Source organism: Telopea speciosissima, chromosome 8 (genome assembly GCF_018873765.1).
Source record: "Telopea speciosissima isolate NSW1024214 ecotype Mountain lineage chromosome 8, Tspe_v1, whole genome shotgun sequence".
Lineage (NCBI taxonomy): Eukaryota > Viridiplantae > Streptophyta > Magnoliopsida > Proteales > Proteaceae > Telopea > Telopea speciosissima.
This window is the reverse complement of record NC_057923.1, coordinates 55,580,993-55,608,572: the sequence shown is the minus strand read 5'-3', so window position 1 is coordinate 55,608,572 and position 27,580 is coordinate 55,580,993. Positions and strand designations below refer to the sequence as shown.

The 27,580-nt window shown below is 38.8% G+C and overlaps 2 protein-coding genes across 5 annotated transcripts; both read left to right on the top strand.

The window, feature by feature from the left end:
* Positions 1–9,032: 9,032 nt before the first annotated feature.
* Positions 9,033–11,793, top strand: LOC122671943 (peroxidase P7-like). The gene is made up of 4 exons (XM_043869436.1): positions 9,033–9,289; positions 10,115–10,306; positions 10,855–11,020; positions 11,145–11,793. The coding sequence occupies exons 1-4, from the start codon at positions 9,065–9,067 to the stop codon at positions 11,534–11,536; spliced, it is 975 nt and encodes a 324-aa protein (XP_043725371.1). The 5' UTR covers positions 9,033–9,064; the 3' UTR covers positions 11,537–11,793.
* Positions 11,794–15,406: 3,613 nt separating this feature from the next.
* On the top strand, positions 15,407–27,160 carry LOC122671942 (aspartate aminotransferase, mitochondrial-like). Of its 4 annotated transcripts, none has more exons than XM_043869432.1 (12): positions 15,407–15,598; positions 15,694–15,779; positions 17,521–17,727; positions 17,865–17,970; positions 21,461–21,565; positions 21,642–21,814; positions 22,745–22,898; positions 23,238–23,333; positions 23,463–23,557; positions 26,373–26,493; positions 26,588–26,619; positions 26,915–27,160. In XM_043869432.1, exons 1-10 carry the CDS (start codon positions 15,452–15,454, stop codon positions 26,443–26,445), a joined length of 1,242 nt encoding a protein of 413 aa, XP_043725367.1. In that variant the 5' UTR covers positions 15,407–15,451; the 3' UTR covers positions 26,446–26,493; positions 26,588–26,619; positions 26,915–27,160. The 4 variants fall into 4 exon arrangements, with proteins under 4 accessions (XP_043725367.1, XP_043725366.1, XP_043725370.1 ...); XM_043869431.1 differs by having other exon boundaries at positions 15,410–15,598; positions 22,745–22,904; XM_043869435.1 differs by having other exon boundaries at positions 15,457–15,598; positions 17,622–17,727; positions 22,745–22,904.
* The last annotated feature ends 420 nt before the right edge of the window (positions 27,161–27,580 follow it).

The following is a 27,580-nucleotide window of genomic DNA, read 5'->3' as shown; positions in this document are numbered from 1 at the left end:
TTATGTAATTTCTTTTCCTTTCTCGCCAGCCAAACATAGCCCAAGTACGAGATCGAGTAATTATTTTGTAAAATGATAAGAGTCTCTGTAAAATATTTAGGTTAGGTCCGGCAATTCAATTATTGGCTTTCGTCTACATGCAAGTGTTTCAAATCAAACTGTTAGAGGGCCATGCATGCTTGGGAGACTCATTCAATGTCCTTTTTGATGAGAGAGAAAGAAAAATCTACATTTAATTGAGGTATGTTATAGCAAGCATGGATCAATTTGGATCTGTTATTGTCGAGTTGTTCGATAAGACTGTGCTGCCAAGGCACGATAAAACATGCAATGACCACCTTACCCCTACTCAAGTATCTGATTCAAATAAGGGTAAGACGGTCATTACACGTCTCACCGTATCTTAACAGCATGGATCGATCACTCGAAAACTAAAAGCTATAATTGAAAGCAACAGGCAAAATCATAAAGTCCACAATTATTATCTCATTTTATTTAATTATTAAATTGGACTTTTTTTTTTTTTGTTGGCAACGATGATTGAGAGGACAGGAGAGGACAGAAGAGTAGACGAATGGGGTTGTGCATGGTATTCTATAGTCGTTCATGGCTGATGCACGCACATGCGTAGGTAAGGTGAGAAGTCGAACCATCAGTCTGGTAATCACCGGTGAGTCATCCTAATTGGGAGAAAGAAGAAAGCTTACTGACCCATGTCTACCGGTCATCCCTCATGGCATCATGTTGAGGGTGACCAAAGCTTCCTTCCGCTTCTGCGCTTCACACACGCACATAATCTCCCAAACCCCACCAGGATTTTAGTAATCGGTATCGCTCTTTGCCGATATCAATGCGGATCGGACGTATCAGTTTGGATCGACTCTGTTTTCATAAAAGCAAAATAGTTTTTTTTTTCCATTTGTACCCCTGTCTGTATCGATCCATCCATACAGAATCAGTATCGGTCTCCATCGATATCAATACGAATCGGTCGGATCCACCGATTCGATACTAATACCTCAAACCATGGTCTCCACAGTCACACACACATAAGGGTGTCAAAGGCTATTGGTTCGATTCTTTAACGGTTCTGGCCCTAAAGGATTAGAACCAAAAGCTAGATCAATGAGTTAATCAGTTCTAAACTTGGGATCCAGGACCATTAACTAATGGATGGGCCGGTTCTAGTTCCTAATCAGTTCGGAGAATTTTAATATTTAAAACAAAAAAGATTCCCTAACACGTGCTACATATATTCAAATAATATTATAATAAGACACTAATTTCAATCACATGAGATATGTAACTTACTATTATTATTTTTTCTCAAATCACGAAACTAGTCCATAGTACCTCTTGTTTTATATTCAATTATGAAATAGGAACACTACCACCCGCATAAATTAGGATTATTTTAAGGTATGTTCTTAAGTTAGAAAGAATTCTCAAATGGATCTTTAAATTAATAGTCAAATCTTTGGTAAAATAGTACATGAGACAGAGAGATACCAGTCAAAATTGAAAAACAAAAAAAAAATTAAGGGTTTCACTTAGCTCATGACTTAAAATCTTAAGAGTTCTATAATATATAGGGTACGTTAGGATATGGATTTGTTTTGATTCCCTTCCACTGTTTTCGGTTCCAACAGTTCCTAGTTGGTCTATCGATTCTAGAGTCATTGGGAGACCAATACCTTAATCAGTCGATCCATAATCGAACCAGTAACTTATCAATAAATCTTGAAGCGGACAAAATATTAGATGGATTGATTTTAGTTTTTATAGGCCGATTCCTATCAGATTTCCGATTCTGATGCCCAATTGACACCCCTACACACATTTATACTCACCGAGTTATCTTTCTCCCTAACAACTAACAGCACCTCCAATTGGTCCTTTATTTAGGATCGTTTTCCTACTTTGTTGGGATTTTTGCAATGTGAAATAAATCCTATTCCAAACCAAGAAGAATCGGACATCCTATTCGTTGAGAATCTTCCCCAATGAGGAAGGAATATCACGCACCTAGCAAACTATACTGTGATGTGTAGGATTTTATCTCACTCAATAGCAAATTTTCAGTGGTGGCTCGAAGTGAAGACCAATTTGGATCTTCTAATGCCGAGTTGCCCGGCAGGACCGTGCTGCCTAAACATGGTGTTGCATGCAATGTCCGCCTTACCCCTGTCCAAACGCCTTGCCCAAGTAAAGGTAAGGCGGTCATTACGCACAGTATCGTGCCTGAACAGCACGGTCCTACCGAATAGCTCGACAGTAGAGGATCTGGATTTAGTGAAGACAGTTATATTCTACTAGGGAAAAGGCTCTCCGAGCCTACCATGGAGGGTACAGAAACATCTCTCTCATATGAAATGACCTCTTTGCCACCTATCTACAAAATGGTCTCGTTGCTCCTCATTGATGCGCTTCTTATACATTTGCTTCGAGAGCTCTCTCCCATTCTAGTATAATCTAAAAGGTGGTGGGAAGAGATGCAGAGGACAGGGTAGGGGGAGGTGAAGGGTGACGGTGAGCTACTGTAAGGAGAATACATGAAAAGGGAGAATATTGGGGGTAATTTGGGGCTTTAAAATTTTCAAGGGAGAAGGAGAGGTGGAAGTTGTATCTTCATTGGGAGCAACAAAAAAAAAGAAGAGAAACTTACAAAAACCCCTTGGAGTTTGAAAAAATTACACCGATCCTTCTCAAAATTACATTCACCTACCTTTTGGAGGGGGTAAGCATAATTTTGAAGGGAATCGGTGTAATTTTTTCAAACTACAAAGGTGATAAATGTAATTTTCCCAAAAAAAAAAGTTAATATAGACTAAGTAATTATTATGAGAGTATAAGTAAATCTATATAGGGTTGAAACTTGAAAGCACCCCTCTCTCCCCCGTAATAGTTGTAGATTGTTGGTTTGTCTTAGCCTTTCCCCTTAACTTGTAGTTGGCCTACGGGCCATTGAGTCGGATAGACAAGAAAAAAATGGTATTTATCGAACATCCATATGACTTTATCCATTTCATCAAATCCAATTAGATCATAATATGCTATCCTAGTAATTTTCTTCCCCCATCTCTCTCTCTCTCTCTCATCTACTGTACCTTAATAGAGCCATTGAATTTTATATCTTGTGTGCAAATAGATAAATTTCATGTTAATCAAGAAATTTTATCCAAAAAGATGATTGTGTCTCCTTATTCTTCCATTTAATTAATATTGGCTAGATGGCATTCGTGATGTTACAGAATGTTCTTGTAAAATTATGGATATTATCAAGTGTATAAGCAATGACTTTAAATCCAAAGGTATCCAAATCTTTTCTTTGGACGGAGTTAAATTCATGATTAAATGCAATTTTGTAATTGTTTCATGAATCCAAAATTCAGAGCAAATTGGAACTTGTATCTATTGTATTTATAATGTAATTATTGTGAATTTCTAATTGTATGGATAGATAAGATCCATCTTGATTAGCTATATATAGGTATATTTTGATGACCAAACTGAATCATATGATCCATTTGTAATAGATGATTTTTGTGTATGTATTGTCAACAATCCATATTTTTTTTTATCTCACTGTTGACTTTTTAACATTCTTTGACCTTAGTTTTCTCCATATGTACAATTCAAAGTGGGTGGATATTTTTATGTAAATAAGAGGTTGAGTTTGTGTGGGGATTATCCGTAGTTAGCAAAAATGGGAACAACAAAAAAACGGAGACCTATGGTATGGGTTTGAAACAGAGCAAAATGTTGAATGATACGATCAACAAACGGTAAAAAAAGGCAGAGAACAACGAACGGAAACAAATGATATGGGTTTTAAACGCATTGTTTTTAAAAAATAGGACCCAAAAAAAAAAAAGACAATATACTCATATAAATTGAGAAATTATTACATAATTATTTGCATCTAATGTTCAAAATAACTATTACATCCAACATTAATACATATATATCTCACAACCCATTATAAATTTCAAGAAAAAATAATAATAATAATAAGGGATAAACAAGAAATGAAAGGGCCTGTAGTTTTTGCATAGGGAATGTTTCAACATAAGTAATTGACTCGATAGATTATATTTTAATTAGAACACGTGTCAGATGAAAGTAAGAGTCTTATGCTCCTTTATTAGTTTGTACTCTGTGCATGTGAATTGCTTTTGGAATTTTTTTTCTTGTTATTTTATTTATTAAATGAAAATTTTATTAAAAGAGTGCTATTACAGTTGTAGTCCATTTTGAATTAGGAACCTCACATAGGATTCTCGAGAACTAACGTTGGAGTGTAGTCCATTTTGAATTGAGAACCTCACTTCTTAGTGAAGCTATTTTTGTTGAGCCCTAACATAGGATACACGTGACATTTTATTTTAATTTTAAACAAACGAAAACGTATTTACAATGTGGAAGACAAAATTGTGTTTTTTTTTTTTTTCGTTCGTTTGAAAAGCATGTGACAAAACGTGTTTAAAAGGTTAAAAAAATGAAACGGAGTTTTAAACGCGTTTTCATTAACAATAGGTGTACCTATGTATTAAAATTTGGCTTCCGATGGACTCACACGTTATAGAATTAAAACAGTCTGTTTTGCCCAATCTAGCAAAATGGCCATTCTGCTCCAGCCTACTCTTGTAGGTTATGGTATGTTTAAATCTGGGCAAAGGTTGAGCACACTGGCGCTGTGCCCAGCCTGTGTCTATCTCTCTCCACAACCCTATAGAAATAAACCTTGCCCTCCCATCCCACCCGTTGGGCACAACCGCTAGCTTACCTGGAGCTGGCGGCGTGCCCAACCGGTAGGCGCCATCCATCCCTAACATTTTTATTAGTTTACCAGGAAAAAGAATGCTATCTGGTCGCATGGCCAGCATGGTTGCTATGTCTAGACATTGTACCGCCCTGACCCCATGGAAAAGGCAAAAATCCTACCTAGGTCAATGCTTGAGTGTGTACTCCCATTGGACAGCACGCACATGCAGTCTTTAGAGGCCCAAGACAGCGTTCTCTTGCCTTAATAATAATATTAAAACATAGTGACACGTAGCTTCACCTGTTCAATTTTGTTATTGAATCATATAGGTAAAGGTATGGGCACGCTGCTAGGGTGCTTAGGCTATGCTTGTCTTTCTCCAGCCTCCTTAGAAAGGATCACCATGCCCTCCCCATGCCACTTGCCCATTGGTTAAGGGCGTCATCATGCCAAGAGTGGGCGGCGAACCCACCCTTCACCCTAAAGCATAACTCACGTCTCTGCCTTTTTCGGAATTCCCTTTCAAATGATGACATTAATTTTTTGGTCCCTCTTGATAACTCTATCACTTTTTTGGTAACCTCGATTACTCGTCTAGCAATCTAAGGTCATAAAAATTTTGTGTATACAAAGGACAATCTAGATATTTCCCTTTTTCTTTAATTAATTTAGTTTTCTTTCATTAAAAAAACTGATCATATGTGGTTTAAAAAGTTTTTTTTATTTTATTTTTATTTTTGGTAAAGGGTTTAAAAAGTTGAAAGTGAAGGAAAACTCAGTCCTTTAATTCATACTAATGGCTTGTTTGTAATTTCATGTGACTTTAGACTTTGAGGCATTTCCATTATTTGTTAGGAGTTGAAGTTAAAATAGTGAGATAGATCTTGTTTGTAATTTCATGTCACATTGAAGGCAACCCTAGTATTTGATACTTTTGCAAGTTCTGTAGGTCCCAAAAGGTCAAGGGATTGACTACATTGCCCTTCACTTTGTGCAAAAGGGATTCACTAACATCCCCTTGTTAGGATGTCAATTAGCCGGTTCAATCGGGCTGACCGGGTTTAACCTGATATTAGGCAAAACCAAAACCCATCTGTAAAGACAAATCTTGATTTTGTTTGGTTTTGGTTTTGGTCTGGTTCGGTTTGATCTTTTATCGAATTTTTGGTTTTATTTTCTATCATTAGCATGAAAGCCCAAACCAATAAGAGTTTGGTTCGGATTTGTCCGTTTTTACATCGGATTCGATAAATCCAACCAGTTCGGGCTGAAAATTGACACCCCTACCCTTGGTGGTCTAATGCAATGCAGGACAGGCGTATGTAGAGCCAAAGAAGCTGCACTTTATCACATGAACCCACTTATTACACACTTATTACCATACCTTACAATTGATATGGCAATCAAGTCAACTTAGGGCCATGCCTGAATGGTGTTCAAGCTTGATCTAGGACTTGTTCAACAGAGAATTCCGTTGGGCCTGGGCTCGATTGGACTTGAATTGTTGGACCATCTATAGATTTGGAGACATTTGGGCCCTAAATAGCCATGCCAGCTAATGATTCTAGATCTAGGCTGCTGTTGACTGGCCCAACAAGGAACTCACTAAACCTTTGACTGGCTCCTGTGGGTAGAAAAGCCGAACCCAAAAAGTGTATATACTACGGCTATACGCGTTATCTTCAACTGCTCCAACTTGAGGAAACAAAAAAATAAATAAACAAATCCAAAAGAAGAAAAAAAAGGAGCAAAGAATCCTACCGACAATGCAATTAAAGTGGGCCGGTGGGCCGAAATGGTCCAAGGCAAAAGTAATCATTTTTGGAAAATCTTGAGAGATATTTCGTTAAAGATTGGTTAGGTAGGACAGGTTTAGTATGACTTTGAAAATGCATGTAACACAAGATTAGCTATTGATTTTATTTTATATATTTATTATTTTTTTTTGGGAGGCGGGGGGGGGGGGGGGGTTTGGAGTTCGGTTCCTCTGCAAGTATCAACAGGTGAATGTACATGTGAGAGCCAACCACCTGTCCTGTTCTTGCCATTTACAAAGGGAGAAGGATTTTTTATGAAAACAAAATTAAAATATGATTGACTCTGAGATGTACGATTCACCTGTTGGTATGTGCAGATGATCCACTCTCAGAAGGATTTGAAGCAATTGACACGAAACTGTGATTGAAACCCACCATCATTAATTAGTATAGTTGAAACAAGAAAAAATGATGCCGATGTATATGCATGAATCGATCCATGATCACCCGTCATGATCACATTATTAACCCTTTTTCGTGATGAATTGGGACTGTGGATGTCTGGATGAGGATGAGGATGAGAATTAGCCAGAGTAGAGGGAATAAGAAGAGAAAATGTCTTCATTCCCCTCTCTATCATTTTCTCTTAGGCGCTCTTTTAAGCTTACGTCTTTGACTTAATGAGTAGTGACCGTTAAAATGTTTTAATTAAGGCTTCTCTCTCTCCCTCCCTCTTTTTCTCTCAATACAAATTTTCTTCTGGAAAGTGGAAAGTTTGTAGTGATGGTCTGGACATTAAGAGACATGGTTGAATCTAATGATTTCCTTATCCAGTCTTTTTCTTGTTTGGCTTGGTTTTGAGAAAGTTCAGTCTCTTATGATGTAATGTTTCTAGCCAAAATGTTATCAAAAAAACATGTTTGATAATTATTGGAAATGGTAAAAGATTATTTCTTTGAATCTCCCGCGTAGGAAGGATTAAGTTTATTTTTCTGTATGACCCACCTAATTGTACCACATGAAAATATAAAATATATTTCAAAGCGAAATAATGTCAGCATTTTTTTATTGTACTTCCGATCGTCTATTTATTTTCGGATCGCGTTTCTTGGGTGAAAGAAGAATCCTTCACCATGGTCATGGCATCAATACCGTTGGTTTGGGCCCTTTAGCATGGGAGGGGTAATTTTGATAATATAAAATAGGGAGTGAGAGTTAATGATGACACAAGAATACAATCACATACTCATTTTATTGAGTGAATGGATAATATATTAAAAATAAAAGAACATACAATTATAAATCCCCTAGGCACGGGAGAGCACCTTAATCAAAAAAAAAAAAACAAAACAAAACAACCCATCAAAAGGGATATATCAAAACCTGAGAGGGGGGGGGGGGTGAGAAGACAAAACAACCAACCAAATAGGGGTACAACAGAGAGGGAAACAACATAGAGCAAAGATGATAGACCAAAACCAGAGGGAGAAGAAACAAGAGGAACATACCAAGCGAAAGCAAAATGCTTATTGCTAACATTATCTGGGCATACAACACATTTGTGCAAAGTTTTATTTCTAATCACAAAAGTAATGGTGTCTTAGATTTGTTCAATAGAACGCAAAGAGGAAGTCCATCTTTTATTTCTTTCCCACAGGATATGATGAATGATGAATCACGCTGCCTTAACAACCCATTTACCAAAAGTGTCATAAAAAGTAATGATATCCTAGATCTAACCAATTACATGGTCATATCACTGGAGGAGAAGTTTCATTCTCTATGAATGAAGGGAAACTTAGTACTTAATTTATTCTCAAAAGTTTAGAATCGATTTTCATATGTTTCTCTCTATGTGAACAATTCCATTAGATTTAAAATTAACTTAACATGTGAGTGGGAGACCTGAGACTTGCCTAAAATTTAAATTTACATAGAAAATCCTTTCAAAATGGGCCATAGAGAACCAAAAGCTATCCCAAAAAGAGAAATTCCCATTTGAATTTTAGGTCTGGATCAAATCTCCCAGTACCAAATAAGGATTCCATTCCAGTAAAAAACACTTCTCACTTGTTTTGTTACTGTATTTTCCAACATTCATGCCATACTTTGCTTCTCATTTTCCTTCTTTCTTTCCTCTTCCCTTTCTATTTTTTCTTACCCTTATCTTTTTATAAAGTTGTTTGACAAGATTCATGTAATTTTGACTAGTAAGAACACATCTCACAAGTCTTATTTCTGCAACAACCAGACTTCGTCGTCTTGTGTGAAACCGATAAATCTGTCAAATCAAACTGATTTATTTCTGTTTCTTTGTTTTTTTCCTTCCATCAACTTCTATTCCAAACTCCAAACTCCAAACTCCAAACATGAATGTGAACTCTTTAAAATGCCATGCAATAAAGGTCTTGGGGATTAGGTGAACCGTCGGCGCCAAACTTCTTGACAAAACCTTATATATAGCTACGTTACACCCTTCATTACAATCATCTCTCAAGGCCTTATAACTAAGTCAGTCTCTTACTTACACTGCAAGACTGCAATGGCTTCTTCTTCTTCTTTCATTGCCACTCCAACAATGTCTCTTCTTCTACTACTACTACTTTTGGTGGGGAGTTCCTCTGCTCAACTCTCCACCACCTTCTACTCAAATTCTTGTCCCAAACTCGCATCTACAGTGAAATCCGTCGTTCAATCTGCGATATCAAAAGAGAAGCGAATGGGTGCTTCTCTCGTTCGTCTCTTCTTCCATGACTGCTTCGTCAATGTATTATCATCTCTCTTATCTTGCACTATCATTTTTTAGGGTTATGTTTGGAAAGCAAGAAAAGAATAAAAAAAATTCAAAAATTTTTGAATTTGAGGAGAGAGATAAGACACATAAACTAAACATTTTATTGCATTATGTTTTTTTCTTTTCTTTTCTTGTCATCATAGGTTCTTATAACTTTGATGTTGCATGTTTTTCTAACTTATAACTTTTACTATTAGAGAGTGTCGTAACTTTTTGGAAAAATCTTCGTTACAATAAGATTGTAACTTTACTTTTCTGTCCCTTGTTTTATTCTCAAAAGTTATTTAATGCAGTTTTTAATGTAGGGTAAAAAGGGGTTTTCAAATAGAACACGAAATATTGTTCTAAATGATGTTCAATTTTTTAAAAATTCTTTTTTACTTCTGCATTAAATATGCATTAATATTATTGGGTATATATACGACAAGAGGCAAAACATGGAAGGATATAACTTCTTAGCTCACCTACTTTGGTGACAACAAGTAGGGTTATAACTCTAATTTTTTTCTTTAAGGCTTCAAGGACCCAATTATTATCTAACAAATTAATCCTATAATTTGACTAATTAAATTGATTGCATTAGTCTACATTATAATACATCGATCTGTGCATGCATGTTGTACACAATAATATGATAGATAGTGACTATTCAGGGTTGACTAATAATCCACTTAATTAATACGTGGATTAATGTAGACTATACTTCACTTGTTCCATGGTTAAATTCTTAATTTTTCATGTCTCTCTATCTCTTGCTGACTCACTTTTTGGTGGACTTTCATGTTGTGTATTACACAGGGATGTGATGGGTCAATACTGTTAGATGACACATCAAGCTTTACAGGAGAAAAGAATGCAAACCCTAATCGGAATTCAGCTAGGGGATTCGATGTAATTGATAATATAAAGACTGCTGTGGAGAAAGTGTGCCCTGGGGTTGTGTCCTGTGCTGATATCGTGGCTACTGCTGCCCGAGACTCTGTGGTCACTGTAAGTAGTGTGTAACTAATGTTTCACTTGGCTTATAAGCTCAACAATGATATAATGGTATGATATAATATGGTTTTTGTGTTGGGACTTGAATAGAATTCATCCTTAAAAGCTAGCCATTAAAGAGATTATGTCTATTAAGTTTCCGTCTTAAAACTAATTGGTTTGACGTGGGGTGGCCTTTTGTGGCTCTTATACTTATGAGTCGGAGCACCCACCGTCGATGTGGGATTATTACCTCAATACTCCCCCTTACGTGCAGGCTTCTTTTGGGCTTTGTCTTCGTGGGTGGAGCAAGGCCCATCATCGACGAAGGCCCTAACGTACCCACTTTGATACCATGTTAAGGTTCCATCTTAAAACTAATTGATTCAAAGTGGAATGGCTTTTTATGGCTCTTATACTTGTTAGTCGGAGCGCCCACAGCCGATGTGGGATTATTACTTCAATAATGCCCAAGTTTCTTAAGCCTTCATATCGGGTTACTCACATCTGATATAGAATCATTGCTTTCACATGGAACTCATATTTATTTGGGATCATTTCAGCTTGGAGGGCCTAATTGGAATGTGAAACTTGGAAGAAGAGATTCTAAGACAGCAAGCCAATCTGCTGCAAATAATGGCATCCCTCCACCAACTTCAAGCCTTAGCAACCTAATCTCTAAGTTCCAAGGAGTGGGTCTCTCCACCAAAGACATGGTTGCCTTATCTGGTACCTCTCTCTCTCTCTCTCTCTCTCAAATAACTAAAAATGATTCAAGTGGCTTATTCATTGAAACAGGTGCCCAATTGACAAATAACTAAAAATGATTCAAGTGGCTTATTCATTGAAACAGGTGCCCACACAATTGGTCAAGCAAGGTGTACTAACTTCAGAGCCCACATATACAATGAGACCAACATAGACACTTCCTTTGCCCAAACAAGGAAAGGGAATTGCCCATTACCTTCTGGGTCAGGAGACAATAATTTGGCACCTCTAGACATTCAAACCCCTACTTCTTTTGACAACAACTACTTCAAGAATCTCATTAATACTAAAGGGCTGCTTCACTCTGATCAGCAATTATTCAATGGTGGATCCACAGATTCCCTTGTGAGGTCATACAGCAGTAACCCTAGCACCTTCAACTCTGACTTCAGTGCTGCCATGATCAAGATGGGAGACATCAGTCCCCTCACTGGCTCTAGTGGAGAGATTAGGAAGAACTGCAGGAAGACCAACTAAGGGCATGAAGTCTCTGCTTGTATGATTCAGAGTATTATCTACTTAGTTTTAGGCTCTTTTCTTTCTTAAGATATCAAAAAGGAGATGATTTGAAGCTTTAAGGGACTTGGGTTTTGGTTTTTTGTTTTTTTTTTTTTTTTTTTGGCTTTGTAGTTGTGACTTGTGAGTTAAGTCTTGTGTCTCACTGTCACTTGGGATCCAAAAGTAATTGTGTGCTTGGGATTAATCTAATCCTATAAAGATAAGAGATTGTGTGGTTAATTAAGTTGGTTATGATTGGTGGATTCTTTTTTTTTTTTTTCTTGTTTGAAAAAGACATGTGTAGCCATTGGTTAGAGGATGAAGAGGTTAGGTCTAGACTCTAATTAATTACAACATGTCTAGGGTTCAAACCTCTCTAGAAAGTACCAAACTTGCAACACAACGTACATCTATTACATCTTCCTATTAAATTTGGTAACCAATTAACCACCTATAACACATCTGCTTCATGCCACCAGAGTTTTGAAGTTGAAGTTGATGGACCACAATGGACACAGTAGACCTTAGATCTTATTCAGCCAGCCCAACCGGTCCAGCCAAGGCCCAGACTTGTCGGGTTCAGCCCACCCAACTCAACTCTGATTGACCTTGGTTGGGCCGGGCTGGGTAGGGGTTGGCCCTGACTCTGGCAGCCTTTGTGTTTGATGCAATTATGTGTAAGTATGAAAAGAGGAATTTCTTCACCAATGATCAACATTGTGCTTGGATGGGTGCCAGCGAACAGTATAGTAAAGGGTATTTCAGACTGTCAAAACATATGAGGGAGTAATTATGATGGTAGATTCATATGGGTGAAAGAAAACATTTCGCGTTATGTATAGGCTGGGATGGGCCCGGTTCAGACCAAGGTCTCTACCTAGGCCTGCCCAGACTGACCTCAGACCTGAAAATCTCAGCCTGGCCCAGTCCATGGGCTGAAATCTCCAACCCGTCCCCTGTTGGGCTCAAGCGGGCTTCGGCTTGTTGGGCCAAACTTGCACCTCTATTGATATCTAGACAATTGGAGAGGGACCCTTTTGTTTTTCCTAGTAAATGGAGATTCGCTTGGGCTACATTTCTTTTCAATTAAAATCTTAGGTGTGGTACTGATTTTACCTGCAATTTTTTGTTGGAAATGGCTTTTACATGGAAACGATAAGAATCTTAGCCCTTAGGGTGTTGGTAGTGGAACATACCTTTCGCGACAGAATTTAGCTAGTCTCCAGGGAGTCATGCGCCCAGGGTGCTGCCAGGGGGCATCCAACAGTTGAGCTGTGCCGCACACATCTCGGCACATGCATAGGGATGTGTGCAGCACAGCCCAATGGCTGGCAGCGCCCTGGGCGTTCCCTGCTCCCTACGACATTTGGTATCCATCACCACTTGCCATGTTTAGAGGCCAAAAATGTGTTTTCACAATAGAAATGCAAAAAAACAAAAAATGATAAAGGTGAAAACAATGTTTTTGGAACAAAAGCTTTACCAAACGCAGCCATGGATGATAGATTTGGATTTATCTAAATGGTCTATGTCATATGGGACTAATATCCATTCTGATGGTTATGTTTCAGCCCAAAACAAGTAGAGGTCCAGAGGAAACATTCTAAAAGTGAGTTTAAGATTTAACAAATGACTAAAATGCCACTAGATTCCATTAGAGTGAAATAGTATGAGTAATTATTGTAACTTTAAACTATTTTTAACTACAATTTTAATTACTTCCAATGTTTATTTTGAACTAAAATTCAATTAATAAGATGGGTTCAGGTTACTATATCACATGACCCATTTGAATCCAAGTATGGATTTAGGAATCCGTATTCCATCAGCTTGCAAAAGGCCGTACCTCCTGCATTTAGCAGGGTCTGGGGAGGGTCAAATGTACGTAGCCTTACCCCTGTTTCCAGAGAGGCTGTTTCTAGGACTTGAACCCGTGACTAAGAGTTCAGCAAGTGAGCACTTGACCAACGTGCCAAGCACGACCTTTGGTATTTCATCAGCTTGTATCGGATGGATTTGTCACTGGATTCATTTAAAATGGTTTTTTTTTATATATATTTTTTATTTATCATTTTACCTTTGGCTTGTACCAATCTAATGATATGGAATCAATATCGACCCTTATCAATACCCGATATGTATCGATCCAGCCAATTCGATACTGATTCCTCAAACCATGCATCCAAGTCTACCACATGGAAAGTAGTTACAGATAGAAATGTTAACGAGAAATTGTATGGTTAGCTTTTGAAAAGGAGGACAACAATCATCAATAAACACATTTCAAATAAATTAGGGAGCATACCCATTCAAGGTAGGGTTCTATGTATCACTATTCTATTCAAATAAATTAGGGAGCATACCCATTCAAGGTAGGGTTCTATGTATCACTATTCTATCCGTCAGTCAAAAAGTGATTGTTTTTTTTTTATCAAAATGCTACTTTTGAGCTTGAATTGACTCAATACAATCGATCCATATCGATATTGATATCAATGCCGATAGTGACCAACATGATACCCAATACCACGTTTTATAACCATGACTCAAGGACAGGTGCAAGGTGGGCCTAAAGAAATTGTTCAATCAAAGGATCTGATTCAAACGGACATTCGTGAATAATATAGATTTTAGTTATTAAATTTGATCCACGATGAAAAAAGTTGAGAATGAAATTAATATAATATGACTTTTAATTATTAAATTTGATAGACGATTAATAAAATTGAGACTGAAATTTGACATGTGATCAATATAAATCATTCGCAGTTAGAATTATCACATCAGCGTTTCACTTTAGATTCGTCAAAAAAGAAACAGAAAGCCCCAATTGAATAAAGGCTAGGTCTGCAGTCAAAAAAGAATAAAAGAATGGTCATTTTACCCAGTCAGAATCCGGTGTCTGTGTGCGCCTACTGACCAGCAGCACACAGAACCCCGGTTGACAATTGGATCAATTGATTCTAATTGGACTTATTATCAAACAAAAATTCTAATTGGACTAGATTGCATCACCTGAAAATCCGTGAGCCCAGTCCATATGGGTCAAAAGACACAGAGCCCATATCCGTTCTTTTTTATTTTTTTATGTCAAGCCCACAGCAGATCTTTGATTGATGAGGTCAAATGACCGTTCTACCCCAATGAATGGTGAAAATCCTACCCCGCGATAGCACAAGGCCATGCTCTCCCAGACAGGAAAGGCATTCCCTCTTTCTAAATTAGGAAATAGAGTATGATCTGATCTTACGATCAAAGTCTAGAACGATGGATACGGATCACTGATAGATGGGTCCCACGTAATCAATTAGCCTAAGACCACAACAAGCCTGCAAATATAATGGGCTTAGGCATTAGGCCCAAATGACCGCCCAATGTCGTCACCTCGCAACGGTCGGCCCATAGACAGAATTCGAGAAGCTCAAAAACCGCCCACGGTAACTCTCCAAAGTCAAGTCTGCTAAACAACGGACAGACAGGTCAACATTTTGTCAAAAATTCAACACGTCATTGATATAACTTACGAGTAGTTCTCTTACCTGGACAGCTTCAAATCACGGTTCGATAGGAATGAATAATATTGACATCCATACTGCATTCCAATCCAACAGTGCCAAACAGCTCGATCTTTTTATTATATTTTATATTCTCTTTACCCAACAACAGCAGATTTTGTTCTTTCTGCGGGGCCAGCCTAATTCTCGTACTGACGCGTGGAATCGAAGACAATAGTTTTTAGTTAGTGCGCAATACGCACCCCATTTGCAGAGACACATCAACACTCAAATAGAGATTAACAGAGACTGCTAATGTATATATATATCTTCTGGAAGTTGGAAGGCAAAGCCTAAACTAAAAGGAAAGTGAAGAAGAAGAAGAAGCTCAGAAGGAGAAATGCGGAGATTCTTGGGGAGGAAATGGATGTCAACCTCAACCGTTGGATGGTGGGACAACGTAGTTCCCGCTCCCAAGGATCCTATGTTGTCTGTTACAGAGGCCTTCCTCTCTGACACTCACCCTAAAAAGATCAATCTCGGAGTGGTTAGTAATTATTTTGAGAGTTTGATAGTTTTTTATTTGCTTGCTTGTCTCATTTCATACTCTTTAATCTTTTTAGCTCTATACTTTGTGATTAGGGAGCTTTTCGTGATGATGAGGGAAATCCGGTTGTGCTTCAATGCGTTCGAGATGCAGAAGCGAGGGTCGCTGGTGCGGAGTACTTGTAAGTATTCAGTTGGCACTTATCTCGTTCATTCTTGAAATGCCAATGGTTAAGTTTCTTTATTCTATACTTATCTATATTATTGATGTGACTTTCCCTGGTTTTACTTGAGAATACCCATCATTAGAACCCATTGCCAACATTTATAAAGATTGATTTAAGGGTTTAATTCTGTTGTTTGTTGTTGGTGTTTAGGAGTTTTTTTATTGTTTCAATATAATGTGTTTTTTTCCTCTTCATTTACTTATTGGTTTTTGATACATTTACTAAATTTGATCAAATGGTGAACTTGTTTGAGAACTTTCAATAATTAGATATTTGCGAGATATGATCTATGGATCAACTTTTCATGACCTTAATAACTTTTCAAGTCTTACTAATATCATGAAAAACAATTTAATGATATTAGAGAAATAAAGAGGGAATTTTTCTGTTAAGTGGGTTATCTGTCTAACAGGGGAAAGCTAATTTTGTTCTGCAGTGCTATGTCTAACCTTCTAGTTTATTTTATGTCCTTATTTTCCATTACTCTTCAGTTTTGAATCATCTTTAGAATCTTGAGAAGGAATTTCTTAGAAAAACCTGATAAAATACCTTTTGGTTGATTGAAAATCAGTTTGTAACTCAAAATAGGAAAGAGGCTTAGATTTCTGTCCATCAAGGGTGATAAACAATGCCAAGTTTGGAAAATTGCAGCGGTTCTTTCAGAAGGGGAAAAAATAATCTGTTGCATACTCTTATTCCGGTCAAATATGGATGCAACTGTGTATGGTGTGTGTGTGGGGGGGGGGGGGGGTGGAATGGTGAAGCCCAAGGTAGTTCTGAAGTTAGATTTCCAAAAATGAACCATGAAGGATATACCTTGACGTGGAAAGCATGAAATTATAAATGCCATCCTAGTCTGAGCCATATTCAACCAATGTCAACCAGATAATAAAGGGTGCACGGTGTATTGAGTGCACAAGGCTCCCATCACTGCGGGGTCAGGAGAGGATCATAATGTCAACCAGATAATGCAAGGACATAATATTTTGGTAAATGTGACTGATATTTATGTTGAAATGAAGTAGCTGACAAGATATGGCACTTAACACCTGGATAACAAACATAAGGATTTACTGCCAAAGGAATTGCAAAATTTCATCAAATTAACTAGCAATTGTGCCATGATATATAAGAAGCATTTGGCTGGGTCTCGTTTTACAGCACGATCAAAATATAAGTTTGCTAAAGCCAGAGAGGAAAAATTAATCCTCTAGTATCGTCACAAAACTCTCTTTATCCCAGTTTGGGCAAGATCTAGAGTATATAAAGTTCATATTTTTTTTAAAGAGTTTATTTATGTGAATATTAAATTATCAAAGTAGTGGGAATTCGAATTGGGTATAAATGTATTGATAGAAAGTCATTTGGTATCCTTAATATTAGATAAGCTGAAATAATCAGAAAACAATGAAAATTGTAGCAAGTACATTTCTCTCTGCTTCAATTTTTTTAAGTTTTAACAGTATCCACCATGGCAGCTATATATGGTAGTTTAATTAATGTTTGACCTGACCAACTCTAATCCCATTTTGAGCAGACAACATAAACCCTCCTCCCCAACTTGATGTTGTTTTCTCCTATTCTGTTTAGGACCTTTAGAGAAAATATACTTTTGGTGTTCTTGAATTAAGAAACTGTTGCTACGATTCTTCATTCTTGATTGTGTCAAAGTTTCACTGTTGGGAGACATTGGCAGGGAGTCGCTTTCTAGGCAAGGCAGTCTGAAACTAGTTATGGAGAGCGTGAAACTCGCTTATGGGGAGAATTCGGATGTAGTAAAAGAGGGAAACTTCGCAGGTGTCCAAGCTATTTCTGGCACGGACGCATGCCGTCTATTTGCAGAGTTCCAAAGGAGATTTCAACCTGAGTCACGGATCTATCTACCGGTTCCAACTTGGCCCAAGTAATGTCTGTTCTGCATCCTTTCAATTCTTTCTCTTGCTTAAATTTCTGGAGTTTCATGAGCTCTATTAATACCTGGGAGCATTAGATTTGAAATTTCCTTTTAATGATTAAAATTTGGTCACTTGCATTGCCCAGTCACCATAACATATGGAGAGATGCCCAAGTGCCCCAGAGGACCTTCCAGTACTACAACCCTGCATCTAAGGGGTTACACTTTGCAGCACTCATGGATGATGTCAAGGTATATGAATTTGATCGGATTAAAGAGCCAATAGATGAAATATGGAAGAGCTTGAGATTCTGTGTTCCATAATGAGTGCATAAATTCAGGCCTCCTCACCCATCTAATATCAAGGTTCATATGAGAGGATGTTTGAACACCAACAATTTTGTGGGAGTGAGGTCAAAGGTCAGAATTGAAGAACTGGAATTCAGACCCTACACAAAAAAATAGAAACTTTGATCATAGAATCCTAATGAAGTTCCTTAGTGAATCATGAAAAAGCAGGACTTTTGACAATTGTGTTTCGCCTGTTGGTTCACCTAGTACCAACATGCTCAATTCTCAGTAAAGATGCATAGGGCCAACAGTTTCAATTTCAATATGAAATTTTCTGAAAAAAGGGTGTACCCAGTGCACGAGGCTCCTGCCACTACGAGGTCTGGGGAGGATCATAATGTATGAAACCTTACCCCTACTTTCGCAGAGAGGCTGTTTCCAGACTTGAACCCGTGATCACTTGGTCACAATGGAGCAACTTACTGTTGCACCAAGGCCCGCCCTCTCAGTATGAAATTTCTGAATTCGAAGAATATGCATCAGAAAGGACATCGTTGGAAAATTTATCATCAAAAGAAAATTTGTAGTGATGTGCTACCCATACTTTAAGAGGGCAGGATGAAGATGAGGCATATCCGATAGGAAATTATTTATTTATTATTATTATTATTTTGTTTTTTTGGGGGGGGGTGGGGGGTAGGTAAAAACTCTGACATTCTGATGGTATCACTTTTCAGATAGGAAACATGATGCTGCGATATCACCCGTTCCCACCCCAACCCCTTGATTAAACATTGGCATTCAATTCAATTAGGTCTGCAGAGTGCAGACAATAACTGAATTTGGCAGAGCTCATATTGACCTGTGTCTTTATGGAAGTTTAAAATATTTACTAATTTTATTAGTCTCAACAAACTGACAAGTGACAACCCTTAAAAAGCATTGGTTTTTAACAAATTCTTTCCTCATAATTATCCATCTATTCTTATAGTTTAATTTCTTTAGGTTCACCACTCCTTTATTAGTCTGAGGGGCCATTGCCTAGTGCAATGATAAAAAGGTTGGGCTGCCAGCAAGGAGACCGGGCATGCAGGTACTGATGTGGATGGTGCTAGGGTTGCGCATTGCAGCACCTCAGTCCTATGCCAAGGCGGTTGGAGGTCATGTGTGGCCTGATATTGATGCTTTGCCAGAGCCCATTCATGCAGGCAATATTACTCGTATTTGAATCCCGCAGAAGGACTATGAAGAGGATCGTAATCGCTTTCGATTTGCTCTTATTGGGAGGGTTAATTTTCGCCTTGCATCGTTGGATGATTTGAGATAGGAGGCGAAAGTGAAGTGGAATCTCAAACAAGGGGTAATCATGCATCCATTGGGGAAGGGATTTGTGATTTTCCAATTCTCTTTTGAAGGAGATTTGGCGGAGGTTTGGAGACGTAGCCCTGTGCGCTTCAATGATCAGGCTATCAAGTTCCAGCGTTGGAAGCCTGATTTTAATATACATGAGCAGCAGGTCCTTACCAAGCTCGTTTGGGTGAGGTTCCCAGATCTGTCTCTCGAATATTGGCATGAAAACGTGCTTCTATCCATGGCCAAGGCTGTGGGTAGACCTGTAGCTCTTGATCGTCGTACCCGGCAGGGTCTGCTCGGCCATTTTGCTCAAGTGCTTGTTGAGATAGACGCAGGAGATTCTTCAACTCGTGTTGAAGAGGTTCAAGTAGAACGATTTGAACCTGGTTCTACCAAGGAATTTTGTTTCACTCAGAAGGTGATTTATGAGGATGGATTGCAAAGGTGCGGGTATTGTAGAAGGTTGGGACATCAAAGCTCCCTTTGTCGTCAGAAGAGGATGGATGAACTTTATCAACAAGAGAAGGACAGAGAGGCATCAATCCCTGGTGCTATCTACGTTGGAGAAGATGGAGTTAACTCGGTTAACTCGAAGTCCAACTCGATGGGTGGATCGGCCAGAAAATCTCTCTCATAAGGCAAGAATTCATTTTCTCCTAATTCTAAGGCGCCAGCTGGTCATGAGGGGATTGTTGTTTCCAATTTGGTCGCAGCTATTCAAGGGAGGGAGAACTCTTATAATGGTATGACTCTAGGTGAGAATTCAATTTCTCCTTAATCTCCCAATTTGACGCAAAGTGGGAAAGATAAGGATACATTTTTAAATGTTGGAGAAGTTCATGTAGTTGATTCCATCAGGCCACCTTCTTCTCATCCTACGCATGGCGGAGGAATGGAGAACTCGCCGGCTTTTTCAGGGGTGCCGGATTTTGCAGTTGGCAGAGGGCTTGAGAGGAGAGACGTTGAGGTTGGGGAGTCTAATTTTAATGAGGTAGAATCAGTTCAAAGACTGGATTCTCATGGGTCGGGTTGTGACCAATCTGATCAAGAGGAGGTGCAAGGCGGGTGGACTCAGGTGTTGGGTCCGAAAAATCGTGATGGCTGTAGGAATGCCCCTCGAGGTGGTCGTGTGGGTTGCCGTATGGCAACTCCAGTTATTGGTAAAACTCGACATCAAAAGAAGGCAAAGCCTGGTGTTAAAGCGGTGGACACGGCAGTAGAAAAACCTCTGGTTGAAAAGGAGACCGCATCTCCCTTTTCACCAGAGGAGGAGGCTCTTTTGGCCCGTGTGGCTTTTGATCGGCCTGGTGTATATGCTGAGATCCCCCGACGATCAAATAGGACAAGGACCCTTTCGGTGCGCCTCGCAGATCCCCCGTAGCCTTGTTTTATTATTCCTCTCGGGTAAGCGAGTGGCTTGAGGCTTTCACCAATATGGTTTAGGACTGAGTCCCCCTTTGTAAGCTTTAGCTTTCTTTGCCAATATTCTGTCATAGGCTTGTTTGCCCCCTTTTATATTTTCAATAAAATTTCTCTTTTCTGAAAAAAAAAAAAAAAAAAGGAGACCGGGCGGGGAGGGGGGGTGGGGTTGAGTCTGAGAGCAGACACTTTGTGCCAAAGGTTTAACTGTTTCCAATTTACTCCTCCTGGGACCCTACAAAAGGGGGAGTTGCACTGGGTTATTGCCCTTATTTCTTTACTAGTCCAATTCTACTTGTTCCATATTTGTAGTTAATATCCTCCCATTTCCCTTCCCTTGTCTGTCTTCGGAGTCACTACCCTTTCTTTTCATTTTAGGTTATGTTCAGTTATGAAACATCTCCCAATTTTTTCAAGAATGAGTGGCAACTCACTTTAGTCAATGTGTGACAACCGTGCATATTCTCACAAATATACTAGCATGCACACAAGACACATGGTCATGCATATGACTGGAGCAGATGGGTGAGGAAGCTTGAAGCTTCATAGAGTACTGTATTATTGGATATGGGTTTGGAGGGAGAACTCATACATATATGGTTATATTTTCCCGATGCGTCTATTATGTGAGAATCTTCTAATCATATTTCCTTTTTCTTCTGTTTATTGGTTTATGTAGAATGCACCGAATCGTTCTTTTTTCCTACTTCATCCTTGCGCTCACAATCCAACCGGCATTGATCCTACTGATGAACAGTGGCGAGACATATCATATCTATTCAAGGTCTGTTGCTAGTAATATTCTAAGACCTGTCTACATCTTCTCAACTGCTACAATTTCAACCCTGATATTTGTTCAGGTGAAGAATCACTTCCCCTTCTTTGACATGGCTTATCAAGGTTTTGCTAGTGGAGACCTCGAGAAAGATGCCCAGGCAATTCGGATCTTTCTGGATGATGGGCATTTGATTGGCTGTGCTCAGTCATTTGCAAAGACAATGGGTTTATATGGACAACGAGTGGGATGTCTCAGGTTTGTGGTGCACTGCTATTTCTTTATTTCCTTTTAATTGAGAAACTTAATTTGTGCGAGTGCTCAACATCTTTAGAACTACACATATGGAGCTAAAACATGGATGGTCGTGCTAATGCATAGATTGGTCATTTCTGCAATCTGGTCTCCACCCCCACCCAAAAAAAACAAGGGGAAAATAGTAATTTCCCCCTACACCCATACTACTCATGCACACTCCTGAAAGCAGAGAGCTACATAATAATGGCTTTACTATTATTTAATTGGGCAAGAAATCACTGTTTGGTCGTGTAGCCCCTGCACCAGTGTGAGGGCCAATGAGAGCACACACAGTGGCATTGACATGGATTGGTTTTTTTATTTCACAATGGGCAGGGCGGTAAATTTGCAAGCTTCTGTGTCTAGGCGCAGGAACCATGCGACCAAGAAGCGTTCTTTTTCCCTATTTAATTATTACATACACAACAAGAGACACATGTGCATGAGCATAAAATGTCGCACTTACCATATATATTGACTATTCAGTTTGCTAAACTGGGGTATGGGGGCTATGAGAATTTAGGACCGCTTATGTAGGCCCATTGAAGGGCCAATTTGTGGGCTGAATGGGCTTGATTTGGAAGCTCATGAGTAGAAAAAAGGATCAATGACTGCACCACTTAAAGATCTTCTGTTTTGTGGTCTGTATTCATGTGTCATTACAATTTACAAAACCACTTCATCCATGCAACTCTTTTGATGGTCAGAAATATGGCCTGCAATTGATAAAAGAAGCCTGATTGGATAGTTATCACTGCCTGCTAGTTTGGGTCATGCACATGAAGGCAGATTAGAGCACCACCAGTCACTGCAGTGCCGTTGTCTTGTATTTTCTAATTAAAAACTTGTCAATTTGTTTTCTAATTTCTTACCCATATTATTTTGATGTAGTGTCCTTTGTGTGGATAAAAATCAAGCAACTGCAGTCAAAAGCCAGCTGCAGCAGATTGCCAGAGCAATGTACAGCAACCCACCTGTGCATGGAGCGTTACTGGTCTCCACCATCTTAGGTGATCCAAGCTTAAAGAGTCTCTGGGTTAAAGAGGTGAAGGTAATTATTTCCCCTCCTACTATTCATTGTCAACAATCTACTTGCAGGATCCCAAAATGCAATTTCACTGTCTTTTTTAAGTGCATTTTGGTATCCTGTATGCATTATGGTGACCAATTTACCCTTTTAACCTGCAGCATCAAAATTACTCTGAACAGCATCTAATAGTAGTTTATGGATAAGGGATTTTTCCCCCTCTTTTTCCTCTTGCTATTTTCTTTTCTGAACTTTTTCCTACCTATTTTTTTAGTGCCAGTTTCGTGTTTGAGCAAATGGGTCCTAAATGGGGATAAAAGGTTCTGAGTGGCTTTAGTTTCTCTCTGTATATTCCAGGTCATGTCAGATCGCATTATGAAAATGCGTGCTGCTCTACGTGATAATCTTGAAAAATTGGGATCTGCTCGCACTTGGGAGCATATAACTAACCAGGTCCAGAGTCTGGACTTTGAAGTTTGTATTAAGTCACTATATTTTTCTTCTCCCCCCCCCCCTCCCAAATGTAAATATCTGTTGAGTTGCATCCTTCCTATTTTGACATGTAGTTTTATAATACTGCAGGTTGGAATGTTCTGGTATAGTGGTTTAAACCCTGAACAGGTTGATCGACTTAGAAATGAATTCCATATTTACATGACACATGATGGTCGTATCAGGTATTGCCCACTTACAGAATAATTATGGTTTAAGTTAGCAAGAACTCTCCTCCATTGAAAAACTTTGAAGTGACTGTACATTAGAAATAAATTGGTTTATAATGCCATGTAATGTGGTGAAAGCCATTGCTTTTCTCATCCCTACTGTCCAAATAACACCATCCAATGGAAGATTCAGTTGAGTGAAAGGACAATTTCAATATCATCCATAGTGAAAGCCACACATACGAAAAGATCCCATGGAACAATTAGGTATTTATTTTGCGTACTATGTTCCCCTGATATGACAAGGAGATAGGAAATTATTGTAGCTTTGACATATATATATATATATATATATACACACACACACATCAACAGGGGATTATCTAACATGATGCTACACCAATACTGTACAATTAATTTTCCAACAAAGTACCATATGTGCCAGTTAGTTCTGTTACAATATCAAACCTAATAAACCAACAAAAATACAAAGTAAAAGAGAAAGAAGAGGCTGAGAGGAGGGAGACTCTGCTTGTTGGGAGAAAACAGAATCGGTGAGACCTCAAGCTCACCTCTTTCCAATATATAATAGCATATAGCAACCTATCCTAGATACAATAGGAAACAGAATTAGACATTAAACAGGAAATAAAACCATCTAGAAGACTAACTAGAATCAAACCCACAAGCACAAGTCATGTCACCATGTATACATGACACATATGTACCCCACGGTACATATGGGTCATGAACCCCTTACAACTCATATCGGTAGACTTCAACACTCCCCCTCAAGCTAGAGCATATAGGTCACCCATGCCCAGCTTGAAACAATTCTTTTGGAAAGCAGGCCCAAACAGGGACTTGGAGAACATTTCACCAAGCTGATCAACAGAGGAAACAAATGGTGTGACAATCAGCTTCTTCATGACAACACTCCACACAAACTGATAGTCAACCTTGATATGCTTCGTTCTCTCATGAAACACAAGGTTGCTGGCGATGTAGATAGCAACTTGGTTGGCACAATACATCTTTATAAGATGTGGAACGGGAAACCTCAACTCTTGAAGAAGGGAACGCAACCACATTAACTCAGCAGTAGTATGAGTCATAGCTCTATATTCAGCTTCAGCACCAGATTTACTCACAGTAGTCTGCTTCTTACTACGCCATGTGACTAGATTACCACCAACAAATGTACAAAATCCCATAGCAGATCTCCTATCACCATCATTACCAGCGCAGTCAGCATCAGAATACCCAACCACATCAATATTCTGATGAGGTCGATAAATGAGGCCCTTCCCTAGAGCCCCCTTCAGATACCTCAAGATCCGAGTATCTGACAAGCTGGATCCAAGTGAATCTTTTTTGATGACTGCATAAACTGACTAATAACCCCAGCTGCAAATGATATGTCAAGCCGAGTAACAGTCAAATATATCAATGTCCCACCAGTCTTCTATACAGGTATGTATCATCAAAATCTTCACCATCAACAATGTCAAATTTTTTATGAGATTCCATAGGAGTATCAACTGGTTTAGAGGCAAGCATACCTATCTCAGATGATAGGTTTATTACATACTTCCATTGTGACAGATTAATTCTTTTCTTACTCCGCAATAATGCAATGCCAAGAAAATACCACAGAGTACCCTAGTCTTTCATCTGAAAGTGTTGATGTAGATAAGCCTTCACTTATGTAATTCCGGATACATTATCTCCGGGTATTATAATATCATCAACACAACCAATACAAGTACCTTGGATCCTCGGCATCGAACAAACACAGAATGATCATAATAACATTGTGAAGAAACACGAATGACTATAAGAATACCTGTTCATGCCTTACATTGCCTTCTCTAGTTCTACCACTCATCCATCCAAACATCCTCATCTCAGTTACACCAGTATTCTTTATATGTTATTTCTTCACCACCTTAAACATTCAGCTCCATACATCACTGCTGGTCTTATAGCCGTCCTATAAGATTTTCCTTTAAGCTTTAGGCCTGTCTCTTTTATAATTCTCAATCAAAAGGGGTGTCTAAATCATGGGGTACAAAATTTCATCATTTGGATCTCAAAACTTGTACAAATAGAGCAGTCTTTGTCTTCTATTGGTGTATAGGCTATTGAGTAGGTTTTGTGACATACTTTACACTAGCCAGGGATGTCCTTCCAAAATCTTCCCTAGTCACCACCACCTATTGTAATCAGTGATTTAAAACTCGGGTTATTGATTCAGATTGGTCACGGGTGATCCTAATCATGAACAGCTGATCCTTACTGATCCTGGATGAGAAGGTAATAAACTTTTTCATAAGGTTTTCAAAATTATTTTGGTGCTGGGGTTGAATTGGTGGGATCGGTCACTGGTGATCCTGATTGTCACCCCCTCCACCTCATTGGGATTTTAACTTTTAGAATTACATGTTTGCCTTGCCTTTGGTGATTTAACTTAAAGCTGTATGTCTTTTTATTGGCGAAGGTCGGCCTGTTCTCTTTTAGATCCAGATAATTTGATTACTGTCATCTAATGTCATCCATTGCTGTGGCGGATGCATCTACGAGACTACGACATGATACTAGTTCTTTCTCGAACTTGCATCTTGGGAATGTATATCAATAATGTTCTGATATAAAATGGGCTGTGGAGATTGCTAGGGAATGTTTCATTTTATCCCTCCAACCACAAGATATATAGGTTTCTATCAAATAACATGCAGACACAAGCGCACAAGATAGGATATTCCATTGCCCACATCTTAGGACAGAGTTGTTTCAGAAAATTTTTACTATCAGTTTGTGATTTGTGCAGCATGGCGGGTGTCACCACAGGAAATGTGGACTATTTGACAAATGCAATTCATGAAGTCACTAAATCTGGTTAGAGAGCCAGAAGATATTCTGTAAATACTAATTCTATCATTCATTAACAGGTATGAAAAATTGGGAAATGAACCCTTGATATGTAACCTCATTTTGGATCTTGTGTTGGTTGTTTTCTTAGATTATGAGCTACTGGTCTTGCAGAATAAGGCAGAATTAATTCACTTGCTTTACGGTTTTTTTTTTGTGCTAAAGGTCAGCAAGTTGTGTATTAGAAAGAAAAAGTAGTGCTGTAAAGCACCCAAAAGAAAAGCTCAGAGATCTGTCGATTTACCTTCGGCATTGCCATCAATAAAGAGGAAGACCCTGGCAATCTTACAAAAAATTCAAAATTATGTGAATCTATAGTATGGTCGCTCAAGCGCTTCCCAGTAAACTGCCCGAGCAATGAAATTCGGAGGGACACTCCAGTAAGTTGTGGTTTTCCTTTTCGCTGCATGATTTGCAAGCGCATCTGCAGCCGACACTTGCTTTCCGTGATTCACTCTGGCCACTCCAGCGCTAGGAAAGCTGGGAAGTACCTGAAAATGAATACTGGGCTATAATATTTTGTCATTCCTGTTAGTTACAATGCTTTCCAGGGATTACATCCCATCAAGACTGAATAGCATGTTCGCTGAAGCCGTTTCACAGGTGCTTCAAGGATTGGGGTTTACAGAGGGTTCAACTTGTAATTCACTTGGTCTGTGTCATTCGAGTCCAGCTTTGCTATTCGGTACAGACACTTGTATTCATTTGACATATATCAATGATAAGAGTGCAACTAATTCATGATATCTAGTGTGAAACTTAGCTTCAGTTCAGTTTTGTTTTAAATTCTAGAGTTATACACTATGGTCTGGGGGTTCAAATGTGTGTGTGTGTGTGTGGGGAGGGGGGGGGGTGAACTTTGATGATATGGAAATCTCATTGAAATCTAACTTTTCACTCCTGTTTTGATGTAGGCCTCACGACGGACGTCCTATAAGTGCAGTGGTTTGGTTCACTTCTAGCCCGTAATTTTGGACCCGCCACTCCTCTGGAAAGACTAACGAGTCCAAATAACTGAAAAGAGTCCCATGACGAAAACAAAAGTTGCATCATTACTGATCTCCTAGAGCTGATATCACACATCTCTGAATTTTAACTCTTCCAATG

Coding starts and splice junctions, on each gene's coding strand:
- LOC122671943 (XM_043869436.1), top strand. CDS start 9,065: ATGGCTTCTTCTTCTTCTTTCATTGCCACTCCAACAATGTCTCTTCTT. Junction 9,290..10,114: donor TCCATGACTGCTTCGTCAAT/GTATTATCATCT, acceptor TGTATTACACAG/GGATGTGATGGGTCAATACT. Junction 10,307..10,854: donor CCCGAGACTCTGTGGTCACT/GTAAGTAGTGTG, acceptor GGATCATTTCAG/CTTGGAGGGCCTAATTGGAA.
- LOC122671942 (XM_043869431.1), top strand. CDS start 15,452: ATGCGGAGATTCTTGGGGAGGAAATGGATGTCAACCTCAACCGTTGGA. Junction 15,599..15,693: donor AAAAGATCAATCTCGGAGTG/GTTAGTAATTAT, acceptor CTTTGTGATTAG/GGAGCTTTTCGTGATGATGA. Junction 21,566..21,641: donor ACATATCATATCTATTCAAG/GTCTGTTGCTAG, acceptor ATATTTGTTCAG/GTGAAGAATCACTTCCCCTT.